Source organism: Hemicordylus capensis, chromosome 9, assembly GCF_027244095.1.
Source record: "Hemicordylus capensis ecotype Gifberg chromosome 9, rHemCap1.1.pri, whole genome shotgun sequence".
NCBI classification, from domain to species: domain Eukaryota; kingdom Metazoa; phylum Chordata; class Lepidosauria; order Squamata; family Cordylidae; genus Hemicordylus; species Hemicordylus capensis.
This window is the reverse complement of record NC_069665.1, coordinates 31,796,035-31,809,969: the sequence shown is the minus strand read 5'-3', so window position 1 is coordinate 31,809,969 and position 13,935 is coordinate 31,796,035. Positions and strand designations below refer to the sequence as shown.

At 42.4% G+C, this 13,935-nt stretch overlaps 1 protein-coding gene across 6 annotated transcripts in view; it reads right to left on the bottom strand.

The window, feature by feature from the left end:
• NFAT5 (nuclear factor of activated T cells 5) overlaps positions 1-13,935 on the bottom strand; it is a 55,068-nt gene that overhangs the window by 34,914 nt on the left and 6,219 nt on the right. For all 6 annotated transcript variants that reach the window (XM_053270537.1, XM_053270536.1, XM_053270538.1 and 3 more), the window contains one exon: positions 2,824-2,949. In XM_053270537.1, coding sequence (XP_053126512.1) covers positions 2,824-2,949 — 126 coding nt within the window. Of the gene's footprint in view, positions 1-2,823; positions 2,950-13,935 lie in introns of those variants that run through there.

Here is a 13,935-nt window from a genome sequence, read left to right as displayed (position 1 = left end):
AAATCGGACCTCCTCCATATCAAGCAGAAAAATCAGCATCTCCAGTAGAAGGATGGTGTGCCTAGTACTCCAATAAGATCAGTGAAGACCTTCTTGAATACCGGATTTCCTATGGATCCTACTACATCTTAATTTATTCCCCCACACTGTGCCTTTTAATCTGCCCACAGGACAGGGGGAGAAGAGAGCAGAAGCAATCCTCTGGTCCAAAGTTTCATTTAGGGTTTGAAATTATCCTACGTCTAGGAAGAAGGATCCTTTTGGGGTCCTTGGCATTGGGCCAAGTTCATCAACAGCCCTCCAAATCCAGCATGGGAGCCAGCATGGTGTAGTGGTTAGAGTGCTGGACTAGGACCGGGGAGACTCGAGTTCAAATCCCCATTCAGCCATTTACTTGCTGGGTAACTCTGGGCCAGTCACTTCTCTCTCAGCCTAACCTACTTCACAGGGTTGTTGTAGAAGAGAAACTCAAGTATGTAGTACACCGCTCTGGGCTCCTTGGAGGAAGAGCGGGATATAAATGTAAAATAATAATAATGATGATGATGATGCAGAAGGTCCCAAATTCAATTCCTGCGAGCATTTCCAGATAGGGATGGATAAGACTCCTGCCTGAAACCTTGGAAAAGCTGCTACCGGTCAATATAGATAATACTAAGTTAAATGGGCCAAGAGTCTGACTTGGTCTAAGGCAGCTTTTTATGTTCCAGGTAGGCTCCTGAGAAGGGAGAGATGAATCATCATACTACCATCCCTATGATGAGTAACCAGTCCACTATGATTCAATGTATGCCTCCATCTAGCATCTACTCTGGACTTTCTGAAGGGCCTGTTCCCCAATGATCTCCTCATCCCTGCACATGCTACAATTCCCTTCAGTGCCTTTTAAGTCTTTGGGCTTTGCAAAATCACTTCAAGCCAGATTGAACTGAAAATCTGGGCAAACAAGTGTATTATTATCTTGATAGTTTCGTCTAACTCTCCAAACATGCAGCCCTACTAATTTGTACTAATTATTCTTCGCTGTACATTCGTAGTTATGGCTGAAATCTGCAGGCAGTGTGACTGGCTTGAGTTGCACACACCTGGAAGTAGATCCTACCATGCCTAGACGCAATAATTGCTGCCAGACAAAAGAACCATTTTTAAAACAGACCAAGGTTAATCTCTCAATACTTTGTCCTCACAGTTATAGGGGAAAGGACTAAGATGAGAACATGAAGTTCATACCATGACTTCAGAAACAGACTATATAGATGCAAGATAGCACAATTCAAGGTAATTATTTGAAGCTAGATAGCTTTTTAAAATAAGAAACTTTAGGCCATATTCTTATGCAGGAAAAGAGTTACTAGCAGGATATTATGAAAGCAATTCAAAGACATCCCTTTAATGACAATCCTTATTCAACACTCTTGTAGCACATGCTGTTTCCTTTTGATTTTCTTTCACATGAACTCTGTGTGTTCAGTTTTTGAAAGGAAGTGGATTGACTGTCAGACAACTAAAGCCTAGAAGCAACAGACATTAGTTCTCCTTATCAAATCCTTCAAATGCTTGAAAATAATCTCAAAAGTATTAAAAATCAACAGTTAATGTCTATCTGTGGATTTAAGGTGCTGTTTTCAGAATATGTTGCAGTTGGTACTCTCTTTAAATTAGCTTTGAAGTACAGAAACAAACTAAATTAATATTTTTAAATGATGCTATATTAGATCTAATGGCCAATCTTCCATAATACACACACAATTAAATCCACAGAATTCATTAGGAAAAGTTTTCAGATATATCAACATTGAGCAGTGCTGCAAAGTTTCAATGCCAGCTTCAAGCGCTGTGCTTTCTAGCTAAACGGCTTGCATTGTTCTGGGGAAGGTATCCATATGCATTTGATGCACTGTTTATTCCAGCTCCTCTCCAGCAGCAACATTTGGGGTGAAAACTCTCTCTTCATGGACACTTGGTGCTTGGTCACAAAAGCTACACGCTAGTCAGTCATGGCCAACAAAAAGACAACTCAACATAACTACAATGCCACAAGAACAGCCCTGCTGGATCAGGCCCAAGGAGGCCCAGCATCCTGTTTCCCACAGTGGTCCACCAGATGCCTCTGAGAAGCCCATAGGCAAGAGGTGAGGGCATGCCCTCTCTCCTGCTGCTGTTCCTAGCCAGTGCTGATGAGAGCTCTGGTGACAATTGCCCAACTCAGGTTTGTCCCTTAGTATCAGAAGCTGCCCTCTCTTCTCTTCCCACCCCCAATTTTTTTAAAGGACCAAAAGAAACATTTATGAAAGCCTATAATATGAATAGATCTCATCAAGAAGTCTCAAAGACAACCTCACTGACTTGGGATTGGGGTTAATTTGTTTCAATTCAACACACACCTAATTTTAAAAAGCAGGTGGCAGTGATTAAGGGACCAATCAGTGAATAATGTGGCTCAGCTCCAAATACCAACTTCATCAAGCCATGCTGGGGTAGGGGTGGAGGACTACAATTTGCCTTCACACAGCATAACAGAAACCGTGAGCCCTAAAGCACCACTGAAAATTCTGTTTTCTGCCCTAGCTCACTAACCAGCCACTTCTGGCATATTCAACTCAGTTCTTGATGGGCAGCTTCCACATCCAAAAAGAGTACATATAAGGAACTGAGAATCACCAGTGGGGCATAAGGTGACGTGCGGAAGGAAATATCACTGACCTCTAGTCTCTCTAACTCAAAATTGTGTTTCCAAGACTACAAACTTTTTCAGCACTGCTCATGTTGGTCATAATATTGAGACACATTAAGAACTTAATTTGATCCACGGGAAGTACTTACCAGCAGCAACTACACCCGGAGGGGGCGAACCTGCCTCACCACCACTTGTTTGACTCATGGATGCTACTGAGAGCTCTCTGGAAGGTGGTAACTGCAACTCCTTTGGGAGAAGGTCATAGACAGATTCTAAAGAGAAAAGAAAACAGAGACAGATGCTTAAGACAGGAACTCTAAATTTAAGAAGTGCCGCCCTATTATGCCAGCAATATAGCACACCATGTCAGGAATGCTGGAGATCTCCAGTCTCTGAAAGAAACAGAATCAGGCTGACAGAAGACAGGTGCTGTCAGTATTCCTCAAGCTTGTAAAAACCAAAAAATTTAAAAAAAAATTGTACTCTTCTACATTACAAATAAGAGGTCAGAGGCATTGAGGAGTCTGGCACAAAACTTCAGGAGTGAGACTCTTCAGAGTCTTAGTACAGGAGGCCCTCTTTACTCGCAGGGGTTTCTTTTCCAGCCAATTAGCGTGAATATGGAAACTGCGAATAAAGAAACCTAACCCCAATCAGTGTTCTCTCTAACTTTTTTCCATCTGTGTGTGGAATGAATTTTGTTCTGGGCAGCAGTATCAAGGTAGTGTGCGCGCATATGCATTCAGAGTGGAGCCTTCCCGATTCAGCCTGAGTGGGATCTAAAATTTACTGAGCAGACATCAAAGAACTTGTGAGCGCACACACATGCGCATGCCTTAGGGGAACACTGACCCCAATGGGAATCCATCGGTTAGGTTTCTTACTCTTTAAAAAATGTCCAAAAAAAGCAGGAAGGAAGCAGACATTAGGGTAGAAAAGCATAGCACCTTGTTCTCCTGATCTCCAGGAATGCCCCACAAATCCTCTTAAATTTAAAAATTGGGTTGGGTTTTCCCCCAACCAAAAAAGCCCACAAAATGGCTCTTTACTTCAAAATGGAAGCAGGAAATGACATCAGAAGTCATTTCTGGCCACTCAGGAACCGCAGATAGGAAAAAATTGCCTATATTTCATGCTGCAGATAAAGAATGGGTCTCCAAGACCCATTTGCAGATACATTATTTTTAATACTGTGAGGGCATGGAATACTGTGCTGCCACTTCCTAAACCATGGTTAACTGTTGCATCTGCACCAATCCTAAAAGGATTTACAATTGTGTCTTGCAATAAAACAAAATGCCAACAAAACAAATCCATTTTAATCTACCTGGAAAAGCTAGTTGAAACATGGTAAGGTAGACAAAAAAAGCATTTTTAAAATTAAAACTATCTTTGATTTCAATTGGATTTAAAATTTGTATTTACATGTCAACTATAGGCAATGGTTTAAAAATTGTTTCAAGATGAAATTAAATGTAACACAAACTTGTTAAAGCTTATACTGCTCTCAAACTTAATACTTGACCTCATAGCAGCATCACTGAATTAAAGATGGTCTCTAATGTAAAAGAATGAACCAAGGGAAGATCTCTGACATATCATCCCCAGCACAGTACTTTCAGTAACTGTTGCTGGTGTCTATCTTATGTTTCTTTTAGATTGTGAGCCTTTGGGGACAAGGATCCATATTATTTATTTTTTCTCTGTGTAAACCACCCTGAGCCATTTTTGGAAGGCGGTATAGAAATCAAATAAATAATAAGGTCAGGAACTGCATTTATTACTGTGGGTGTTTTATTAGACCAGCAATCATCACTGATGCCAAGATCCAGAAAATGTCATGCTGTATCACCAAAAGCATCCACTGAGCTTGCCTGGGTGATCCTATGAAATTATTTTACGCCCTCCAATGACCCGATCACTACAACGTTCACCTTTCTCAAATCAGGGCCAGCTCCAAAGGGTGAGAAGGTGAAGAATCTGCCAGAGCCCCAAGATCAAAAGAAGCACTGCTCCATCAGTGCCATTATTCTCCGTTTAAATACAGCATCCATGATGGCACAAAGAAGGAAAAGAGAATCCTGGGTTCGTACTCTGCCTCTTCTTCCATGTTAAAGGGGTCCCCCTGAGGGCATTTTGCTCAAAGGCTACCCAAATCCTTGAATCAAACTTTCTAGATTTAGGAGTATTTAGGACTACAACCAAACAGAATGGAAACAGTTTCTACCCAGTAAGCACCAGCCCTCACTTCCAGCATGTTCTGAGTACCCGAAGAGCAATTATAAGCCTGCTTACTCATAAGTAAGTAAGTGAGTGAGTTCAACTGGACTTATTTCCTATTGAGTGTATTTTAAAGTAAATGATTTTGCTTAGTCCTTGACACCTGAGAGTCAAACAGAAATCCATTTGTTTCACAATGGTTCCCTTTGTCTCTAGGAAGACATAATTCTCAGCTGAACTACATGAAGAAGCTTTTTTAAAACTATATTTCTAAAACACCTTTCATTCAAAACCCCCAAGGCAGTTTGCAACACACACAAAATCATAAAAACATGATAAAACATTCAATAAAAACCACAGCAGCCACACACACAAAATCAGCAATTGTTGTTAATAGTACCGAGTCAAGTCAAGTCAATTCCTTTATTAAAAAAACCAGGGAGCCAGAAGTATCAACCAAAAGGGAAAAAACAGACAAGTTTTTATGAATACGCTCCTGGGCAGTAGATATAAAGGAAGAAAACTGCAATCCACACTCCCTCAGCTGCAGAAGCAATGACATTTGGTGTTGTCTGATGGGCGGAAGAATCTACATGTGGCTAGCTTCAAGCACAGAAGAGAGAGAGCAAAAACTGAAAGAGCCCGTGTAGATTATCTCTAAAGACCAGCTGAGATTGTTCAGTTCTGTGTTGTCAACACCTACCAGTAGAATAGCTGTAAGGTGAGTATTGTGGGGTATGCACCAGAAATAGAAGTCTATGGCCAAGCTGCAGAGAATCCTAGAGTCTGTGCTTCCCTGTTTAGAGCGGTCGCACTTCACTACCATATTGTCCACGGCTGCTTGCACAGTCCAGGCTGCTGGGAGTGGTAGAAAAGAAGCCAGGGCTTTTCATACTGCTAACAACTCAAAACAGTTTTGAGGAACATCTTCTCAGAGACTTCCAAGGGCTGCTGACAGACCTAGCCCACTTCTGGGCTAGTTTTAAGGCGTTGGTCTTTACCTTTAAAGCTCTACACGGCTTGGGGCTGGGGTACCTGTCAGACTGCATTCGCCCATATGAACCTGCCAGGGCCCCATTCATCGTCTCAGGCCCAGCTCATGGCCCTGCCACTAATAGAGATCTAGTTGGCAGCGACTAGAAACAGAGCCTTTTCGGTTGTGGCCCCTCGGCTTTGGAACGCCCTCCCTGAAGAGCTTCACCTCAGTGTTTTTAAAAAAACAACTGAAATCACATCTTTTTAAAGAGGCTTTTTAATGCCCCTTCTCTGGTTATATCTGATTAGTTCTTAGTTTTTATAATTCTCAATTTTTAGCTTTAAAATTTTTTAATCTGCAATGTAATACTGATTGTGGTGTTTAACCTGATTTTTAACTTGTTCACTTAATTTGGTTAATTTTATTGTTTTTATTGTATATTGTAACTATTTTATTGTTGTGAGCCACCCTGAGCAGTAGTGTATTGGAGGGACGGGGTATAAATATTTTAAATAAATAATAATAGACAACTGCACCCAACCTAACAGAGATGCATCTATTGTAACTAATGTCTGGAGAAGAAAGATGGAATGCTATCTTGTACAACAGATTGTGTGTTTGTTGCCACCACAGAAGGAACACAGACACATTTGGATTGTAAAGCAGACTGGTGATTGAACTACCAGAGTGACCATAACTGAAATGGACATATCCAGAGCTGCACACGGCATACAAAAGTTTGAAGTGCTACCATGCAGTCAGCAGTTTGTTGGATGCAAAATTTATTTAGAGTGGGTTATTACAGAGCTTTGCTAGTGTAGTGGCTACAAGACAGAGAAGTGAATCAGGACTTCTCCACTTAGAGTCTTTCCTTTACAAGGAACTCACTTGGTAGGCTGAGAGAAGCCGCTCCCACTCAGCCTCAGTTTCCCAGCTGCAGTACAGGGACAACAATACGAAGGGATACAGGGCCAGCCATAGCCTTTGAACTGCAATCAGCATTGTATCAAGAAGATGCTCTCCTTAACCCACCTCCCGCAAGGCACACACCCAAGGTGAAACATTTCTCTGTGACAAGAAGCATTTAGGGTTCACTAAGGTAAAGGTAAAGTGTGCCGTCAAGTCGGTTTCGACGCCTGGCGCCCACAGAGCCCTATAGTTTTCTTTGGTACAGTACAGGAGGGGTTTACCATTGCCTCCTCCTGCACAGTATGAGATGATGCCTTTCAGCATCTTCCTATATCGCTGTTGCCCAATATAGTGTAGTACCAGCAAGGATTTTAACTCGCAACCTTCTGCTTGTTAGTCAAGCATTTCCCCGCTGTGCCATTAGGCGGCCCCTTAGGACCCTAAAATATTCCCTGAGTTGGTCCTGTGTAGGTACAGAATCCATCATGTGTGGACCATGAAGGAAAATTCTATTTTAAATCTGTCCTTTTCTCCATGTCAACTGAAAGTCAACCCACCCCCCAAACTAAACTGATCTCCTTAAGAGAAAGCTCAGTGACAACATATTTTGGATAACAGCCCTTCAGTTTACCGTTTGAATGAACATTTTGCAGCATGCAGAAAGCAGGCTTGAAGCCAAATTTTTAACACAAAGACATATTTACACACAGCATGTAATGGCAGAAAAGAGTCACCAAGCAAGTATGCCAAGCAGATCTTCCAATTTAAGTAATCCAAGCACAAGTAAGGTGAATGACTAAGTGCCTGGGCCCTACTGGGAATAAGAAGCCTGGAAAAAGAACCACGGCACTGCTGTAGCAGGTTTGTCTGGCCTTACATGACAGAGCTCTTGCCAGTAGGGAGAACAGCACAGCTGCAGTTGGGGAGGACAACTGTGGGCAGAAGAAGAGCAGCAGAGTAGTGCACAGGCAGGTTCGGCTTTAAAAGCTATTTGCAAGGTTGCATTATATACCGAATAAAACATAACCATAACTGCTCAGCTGGGCCTGAATAATTATGTTGAAATCTGAAGCATTACAGTCAAGTCATATTGTGCACTAAGAAAAACAACTTGTATCAAAGCTGAAAAGCTTCAGGCTTTTCTCCCTACCCAAGAGCCTCTAGAACTCACCTGAGAAGCAGCCTAGTCAATGGAGCTTTTTTTGTAGGTAGTGAAGCACCTGGAGCCCAGTTGGCATATACAGTGCAGTAAAAGTAAGTAAAGTGTGCCGTCGAGTCAGTGTCAACTCCTGGCGACCACAGAGCCCTGTGGTTTTGCTTTGGTAGAATACAGGAGGGGTTTACCATTGCCATCTCCTGCACAATATGAGATGATGCCTTTCAGCATCTTGCTATATCGCTGCTGCCCAATATAGGTGTTTCATATTCTAGGGAACATACCAGCGGGGGATTCGAACCAGCAACCTTATGCTTGCTAGGCAAGTCATTTCCCACTGCGCCATTAGGTGGCTCACAATACTGTTATTTGATCCTTTGGGGAAAGAGGTCTCTGTATACTACATCACTAACTTGCCTAGGCAGCAAGAGGTTGCTGGTTCGAATCCCCACTAGTACGTTTCCCAGACTATGGGAAACACCTATATCAGCAGCAGCGATATAGGAAGATGCTGAAAGGCACCATCTCATACTGCGTAGGAGATGGCAATGGTAAACTCCTCCTGTATCCTACCAAAGACAACCACAGGGCTCTGTGCTCGCCAGGAGTCAACATCAACTCTACAGCACAACAACAGTGGGCTTCAAGTAATTTTAAGACCAAGATTTTAAAGAAGGAATTTGTGCAACACCAAAAATTTCTTTCTACAAAGTGTGGCTATAACCACTAATTTAGGTGGCTTCTGTGTGTGTATTAGGCATTTCATTTTCAATGGGCAAGATCTTATCGGTGGCTGATCTTCGCTTAAGAATGCTAGAGGCAATAGTTTTGGAACTTTTATTCTGCCAACAGTATCAGCCATAGGGCAGCATTCTTGCCTGGTTAGAAACACTTCAGGCTTGGGTCTCAGTATGACTGGCAGCTCCACTGGAACACATACCAGCTGCATGCCTCGAGTGCATTAGCCTTCTAAAAGACTGTAACAGCCAAGAATAACTGGCAGAGTTCTACGTATGATCTAGCATCTCAGTATTATACTGTTGCGGCTGAATTACAGCAACTTTATTTTTCTATGTAAACAGCTTTGCAAACTTTTGTTGAAAAGCAGTATATAAATAGTAGTACAGTAGTACCACTAGGTCACCTTAAGTGGCACAGTGGGGAAATGCTTGACTAACAAGCAGAAGGTTGCCTGTTCGAATCCCCACTGGTACTATATCGGGCAGCAGTGATATAGGAAGACGCTGAAAGGCATCATCTCATACTCTGTGGGAGGCGGCAATGGTAAACCCCTCCTGTATTGTACCAAAGAAAACCACAGGGCTCTGTGGGCGCCAGGAGTCAAAATCAACTTGATGGCACACTTTACCTAGTACCACTAGATGAGTTAAAATAAGTACAATATCCAGCATACCCATAACTTTGAGAAACAGGACTTTGTTCTGTGAATGGATAACACCAAAGCCTCCAACTACCAAGCAGTACCACTGAATATGAAATGTGTGAATACCTTGCCTCCATAATACTGTAGCTTTTAATCCTGCTAGGAGGACACCTGTTTTTGATAGATCTGAAAGGGAGAAATGCTTTATTTTCACTTGGTGCACTTTACTACTTTCATTTTCCTTCACTTTCTTGTCTTTCACTTTCTTCACCTAATTCTTTGGCATATTTTGGATTCTGCAAAAATAGTACAGCCGGAGTTAGTTAATTAATTAATTAATTAAAGCAGATGTGCAAGTGCCATGCTTGGCATAATTCTAGCAGAGAGACCAATGAAACAGGAGTCCCAGCAGGGAAATGATGCAAGGAAGACTTGCATTCCAGCTTGGTTAAGAGTGGCATGAGAAACTTGGCTGCTCTACACATTGGGGGCAAAGCCACAGCTGTGGTGCGGGGGCTGTTTTAGATATCCGTGGCTGAATAGACCAGTTTAAAAAAACTATGTATGATTTGGACAAGAATGACAAGGATCAGTCAAAGGGCAGAAATTAAATTTTAGTGTGGGATATTTGAGGAGCTTGAACTGGTTCAGCATATGACAGGGAGGGTTAACAGGCAGTCCTCTTAGACACTGAAAGCACTTATTACTGAGGCCCTTTTCTCTGCTGCTCAGAATTGGTCTCCTGCCACACATGCCTTTTCACGTGCCTGGTATGTATTTGGCTGGAACACTACCACAGACTCCAGTGTTAGTTTTGCTTTGCTTTGTTCCCAGTGACACTCTTGGTTAAACACTCTGGTATCTGTAAAAAGCTAAAGCACACAATAGTGTGTTTATAGTCAGCAGTTGTCTTCCTGCCTTAAGCACAGAAAGAAAAATGGAGTGTTGTTGAAATCGGTGTCTTACAGCTTGCACTTAATGGCTTGAAAACAATTTGGTTTAATGTCCACTCACAAAAGCAGTTGGCACAGAGAGCATCCATGCAGGCAGCAAATCGACATTGGCTTTCTTGTTTTCCATCAGTAGGGAGGGACTGGGGCTTCCCTGTGCCTCCTCATTCCCTAGTTGCGTTTGTTCAGGCTGTATGAGTTTTATATTTAAACATGTGTTCCTCAAGCTACACTGTAAGAAGCAAGAACACTCTTTTGAAGAAGAATGTGCTTGCAAGTGGAAGAGAGGGCTGCCGAATAGTGGGAACTGGGAGAAGCACGGGGGGGGGGGTGTCCCAAGAAATGCGTAGTGGACATTTTGGCAGAGTCTTGGGCTTTGGGGGAGGAAGCAGCTTGCGGTCATGATGAAAGAGCAGCACAAGGTGGCCCTCCAGATAATATACTTTTTCGTTCAATGCTGTGACTAGTTTATTAGTTTGAAATGATTTTTTTAATTATATGTACATTACTGATAAATAGTGGAATACATGTATATATTTTTAACAAAAGGTGAATGTGTACATTTTGTTCCAGCATGCAAACATGTATATATTTGTATCAAGGTATATCTTTGGGGTGATTTTTATCAAAGAAGCAAAGATTCGGTGTTGGCCTTGCCAAGAGCTTACATGCATTTAATAGGATTTGAGAGTCTCCCTCACTCTCCCCTATCCTGGTCTGGTCTGGCTTCCATGATGTCTCAAACTGCTTTTGAATGTTCGGTTTGCTCTGCATTACAGAAGCAGAAGCCCACAGTCCTGTAAAACACATGCAGCCAATTGTGCAATTCTGTGGGTTCTGCCACTTGTGTTTCCAGGCTGGTGGCTATCTAGCTTGGTCTGCTGTTCACAGATTAAGGATGTGCACAGAACCGCGGCTGGGAGGTTCGGAAGCGGTGGGGGGAGGGTGCATTTACCCCTCCCGCCGCTTTCCCCCAGCCAGTATAATTTCTTTGTAAAAGCCTTCAGCGGCAGCATCCCTCCCTGCTGCCCTGTTACCCTCCTCAGCCGGAAGTACAGGGCGCGTGTGTGCCCGTCTGACGTGCACGCGCACACCCAGTACTTCCGGCCGAGGAGGGCAACGGGGCAGCAGGGAGGGATGCTGCCGCCCCAAAGGTTTTTACAAAGAAATTACACTGGCAGAGAAAAGGAGGCGGGAGAGGTAAGTGCACCCTCCCCTTGCCCTTAAAGCGCCATCCCCAGGGCTTTCAAACTTCAAACCGGCCACGAGGTTCAAACCTTTTCGGAGGCCCATAAAAGGGCTTCCGAACAGGTTTGTGCACATCCCTATCACAGACTAAAGGATATTTTGAACAGGTTAACTAGTTGATGTATATTTGGTCATGATCCATACCGATGAGTTTCTCTTACGTTTTTCAGGCAAATAAAAATAGCAATAAAATAAATAGAAAAGGGGCAGGCAGAAGAGGCAGGGAGATCTGGCCTGCAATTCACTTTGCGAAGAAGCAAGGAATTGGCAGGCCAAGACTCAGCTCCCCAACTCTGGTCATTGTCACAAATGCTCTTCTCCAAATCCTTTCCTTGCTTTCAGCTTGCCAGCTGGAGGGCCAAATAGCAACTCTCAGGGGATCTCCAGTTGCCGTTTCTATGCCAGAGTCCAGAAGAGAGTACAAAGCCAACCACCACAGCCCAGTCCAAGGACCCCCTTTCCTTCTGGGAATGCCAATGGACCAGACTGCCCTTCACAACCATGAGCTGCAGAGAGGCCAAGATTCTCAGAGAGCCCAAATCCTTGCCAGATTTCATAATCTGTGTTCCTCAGCACAGGTGCCTATAAATAGTACTCACTATTACTCAAGTCTTCAACAGGTTACAGTTGATAGTAAACACAGCCAACATTAGCAAGTCCATCAATGTCACTGAATTTAGCTTTCCTACCATGCCAGGAGTTTGGGCTGGCTTTTGATGTCCTGGTATAGGGTGGCACATGTCTATGTGTGGATCATAATATTTACCTTGAACACTATATATAAAAACGATTGTTGTTGCTAGTCCCTTTGGAATGGGGAGAACTACAAATCTGAGAAATAAATGTTGAAACATATCGTCAAATCAGGCCCAAATATTTGGACAACATTTTTATTTATTATTTGCTAACAATTACTGCGTGAAAGTGCTTGAGCATTCCACATAGAAGCATAGTTTGTATACTCTTACTTAAATGCATTTAAGGCAGTTCTTTATTAATTTAACTTCTAAGGTTATAAAATCCTAACTCAAAAACCTGCCAACATCCAAGTCTACTTATTTCCAAAGTATACTAGTTCTTCCTCAGTCAAAATGGTTAGCTTTGGCAAGCCTAGCTTGCTATAAAGTCACATTGGCTGGAGATAAACATACTTTTGCCATTATATGCCTTCCGAGTGATTTTGAAAAAGTCCCCCCTAGAAGTAATTCTCACTCCCATTCCATTTTATAGTCAGACTATCAAGCTAATACTCTTTCATTTCTGTGGTACAACAAAAAATGAATCACCTCCATAAATACAGATAGAACGAAGTAGAAAAAGATTACCACAGACTCCTACAAATACTAAACAGGAAGATTCTGTCTAAAGTTCCCACAGTTCAGTCAGGAATATGGGTTTTCCCTTTTTAAAAATTGTGTCCAAATTCTTCAGCTATAAATAACAGTCAAGAACAAGTCTCCAAAATCACCACAGCAGAATCAACTGTTGTGATATGATGGAGCTGGTCTTAAATTTCAAAACAAGTTTAGTATACACCATGATTTGGCCTGCAACATGGGATGTTCTCATCTCAAGAGGTCACATATTAAACATAGCAGTCTTGACATATACCACATCAGCTTTACTGGTTCTCCAAGATACTACAACCTTCTTTTAGGCAAAAATTCTATTCAGGATTTAGGTGTTTTTTGTTTTTTTTAACTGGAGCAATTAATGCAACGATACTGATGTCCTCCCCCATGCAACTACTGTTTCATTTCATGCCCCTTTGTCAAGGGAGTTGGCAAAGTCTTTCCTGTCAAAAATATTTCTGAGGACAGTCTGTGAAATACATTATCAGACATCTACAAATCCGCTTGCCAGTGGCAAGTGACCCAAGCCCTCTCGTGAGCAGGACACCCAGCTCCACAAAGAGGTCTCATTTCCATTTTCCACTTATGTTTTTGAGCTCATAAGAAATGGCAGGGATCCTTTCTGAGCAGCAGGCAAGTGCTCTCACAGTTGCTTAACCATCTCCATCTTCCAGTGCAAAGGAGAGAAGACTTGCTTCTCTCCTAAGCCTTCTGCATGTATGCCAGAAAAGGATCTGAGGGAACAGAGGGGGAGTGGTGATGACCATAAAAAGTGGCCAGCAGTTAATGAGCAAAGCCTAAACTTGTGGATCCTTGCATATTATTATACTTGCTTGCATACTAATACATTAGTGAGCTTTAGGGAACTGCAGAAAGTTCAGCCCCGCTACTCGGGTTAGAGTTGATGCAGACAAGCTAAACAACACTGATAAGCTAAAACCATTCAACTTTCCTTAAATATTTCCTTATCCTGTTCCCTATCCCAAAACATTTTGCAAGAGAAATCCAACTAACACAGAGCATGAAATCTTTCAGGAATAAGCTAAATCTTGCCAAAATGGCA